The sequence below is a fragment of the Electrophorus electricus genome, chromosome 7 (assembly GCF_013358815.1).
Source record: "Electrophorus electricus isolate fEleEle1 chromosome 7, fEleEle1.pri, whole genome shotgun sequence".
NCBI lineage: Eukaryota > Metazoa > Chordata > Actinopteri > Gymnotiformes > Gymnotidae > Electrophorus > Electrophorus electricus.
The window spans coordinates 19332265-19334764 of NC_049541.1; the positions used below are offsets into that span (position 1 = coordinate 19332265).

General features: G+C 50.6%; 1 protein-coding gene across 2 annotated transcripts in view; it reads left to right on the top strand.

Moving 5' to 3' along the window:
- The window catches only part of scube1 (signal peptide, CUB domain, EGF-like 1), a 59701-nt gene that overhangs the window by 12783 nt on the left and 44418 nt on the right, over window positions 1-2500 (top strand). For both annotated transcript variants that reach the window (XM_035528614.1, XM_035528615.1), the window contains exon 4: window positions 2137-2271. In XM_035528614.1, coding sequence (XP_035384507.1) covers window positions 2137-2271 — 135 coding nt within the window. The remainder of the gene's footprint in view (window positions 1-2136; window positions 2272-2500) is intronic.

Here is a 2500-nt window from a genome sequence, read left to right on the forward strand (position 1 = left end):
GCTTTGCTCACCCAAATAAAGTGCAGGTCGGACCCTGTGCAGAGCTCGTAAAACCTCTTGGCACACGCCCTTACTTAGACCCCCAGATGCACATGTGCGCACACACACACACACACAAACTCCCATTAACAGCAAGGATATCTTCCCACAGGAATGTTCAATACACATAAAAAGCAAATATGCTATCCATGTTTTAAAACAACCCTGAAGTGCCACATTATACATTATTTACATGCCGCCAGCCTCTTTGCCTCTTACAACTACAAACTTCGTTCTCAGAACAGACCTAAACCCAGGAGCTCTGCCAGAGCATCGTATACACTGGGGATGCTACAGACTAAACAGTACACGCACAAGCTGCGTACGCACCACGCACAACTCACCCACAAACACATGCACACATGCTTATTTTACCAATGAGTCGGAAAACACACTTTGTGAGTCACTGGCCATTGACTGCTAACGGCTTACAACAGTGCAGAGGAGCAGGGTGGGTGTCATGGAAGGCCTTCAGAGTGGATGTCACTATAGTCAGCGCATCAGTACTGGCGAGTGCGTGCCTCTGTGTCGGCTATGGTTCCCTCACACTGCCAGATCGGTGTGGGCGAGGCAGAGTATGGTAACCCTATCCCAGAGTGCACAGGGTGTGGCAGTTTGGGGCTACAGGATAGATCAGAGCCGGTTCCACGCCCCGGTCTCCACGGGAGCTGGGCCAGGGTCGTGTAAAACACAGTCAAGTGTCTTATTGGTCTCCAGTGTTAAAATGTTACCCCAAACTACATGGCCACTACATGGAGTACCCCTGAAACACACACACACACACACACACACACAACACTCACACAAATGCACATTAAACAGCATGGCCCAATCATAGCCCGAACGCTGTTTGTAGGTCTGAGTTCTGTTCCGGGTGGTATGTTAAGGTAAAGGCTCCTTCTCCAGTAGGAGCTCCTGGCTGATGGCCCCAGCCATCCGTCTGTCTGCTGCTCCTGCTGACTACCTGTCTGTCTCTCTGTCGCTGGGTTTGTTTGTTCGGCTGTCGGGAGGATGCTCGTGTGGATGCCGGAACATTCCTGTTCTGCATCTAACCAGCTGCTTCAAACAGGGTGGAGGCAAAAAAAAAAGAGACACAAATAAACAAAAACACCTGTGTGGAGCTACCTCTGATTACAGAGCAAAACTGAACACGCTAGCCTAGAGTTACGCGTGTGTGTGTGTGTCTGTGTGTGTGTGCTTGTGTCTGTGTGTGTGTGTGTGTGTGTCTGTGTGTGTGTGTGTGTCTGTGTCTGTGTGCGTGTGTGTGTGCTTGTGTCTGTGTGTGTGTGTGTCTGTGTGTGTGTGTGCGTGTGTGTGTGTGTCTGTGTGTCTGTGTGTGTGTGTGTGCCTGTGTCTGTGTGTGTGTGTGCGCCTGTATCTGTGTGTGTGCGCGTGTGTGTGCTTGTGTCTGTGTGTGTGTGTGCGTGTGTGTGTGTGTCTGTGTGTCTGTGTGTGTGTGTGTGCCTGTGTCTGTGTGTGTGTCTGTGTGTCTGTGTGTGTGTGTGTGTGCCTGTGTCTGTGTGTGTGTGTGTGTGTGTGTGTCTGTGTGTCTCTGTCTGTGTGTCTGTATGTGCCTGTATCTGTGTGTGCGTGTGTGTGTGTGTGTGTGTGTCTGTGTGTGTGTGTGTGTGTGTCTGTGTGTGCCTGTGTCTGTGTGTGTGTGTGTGTGTGTGTGCGTGTGTGTCTGTGTGTCTGTGTGTGCCTGTGTGTGTGTGTGTGTGTGTGCGTGTGTGTGTGTGTCTGTGTGTGTGTGTGTGTGTGTGTGTGTGTGTGTGTGTGTCTGTGTGTCTGTGTGTCTGTGTCTGTGTGTGTGTGTGTGTGTCTGTTTGTCTGTGTGTGTGTCTGTGTGTGTGTGTGTGTGTGTGTGTGTGTGTGTCTGTGTGTGGCCTGTGTGTGTGTCTGTGTGTGTGTGTGTGTCTGTGTGTCTGTGTCTGTGTGTCTGTTTGTCTGTGTGTGTGTCTGTGTGTGTGTGTGTGTGTGTATGTGTGTGTGTGTGTGTGTGTGTGTGTGTGTGTGTGTGTGTGTCTGTGTGTGTCTGTGTGTGGGCGCATCTTAATGACTGTTTACCTTTCTCTCTTGCTCCATGTTTGGTGGTAGATGTGGATGAGTGTCAGGACAACAACGGTGGGTGCCAGCAGATCTGTGTGAACACCATGGGCAGCTATGAGTGCCAGTGCAAGGAGGGCTTCTTCCTGAGCGACAACCAGCACACCTGCATCCACCGCTCCGAAGGTATGTGCGAATCCTGCCGCCTCTGTGCTTCCTCTCCTCACTCTTTAACATCCCAAGAAGGACAGTCTGAGCATTCACTTCAAGATGAGCTTGTTGATGTCTCTCGTTGTAAGTAATTGGCATGAGAGGCATTTACCCACTGTGGTAATTTCCTCAACCAGGAACTGACATTAGTCTTGACTGCTTTGTCATGGCAGCCGAGTAGGACTGGAGCATGGAAATGGGAGAA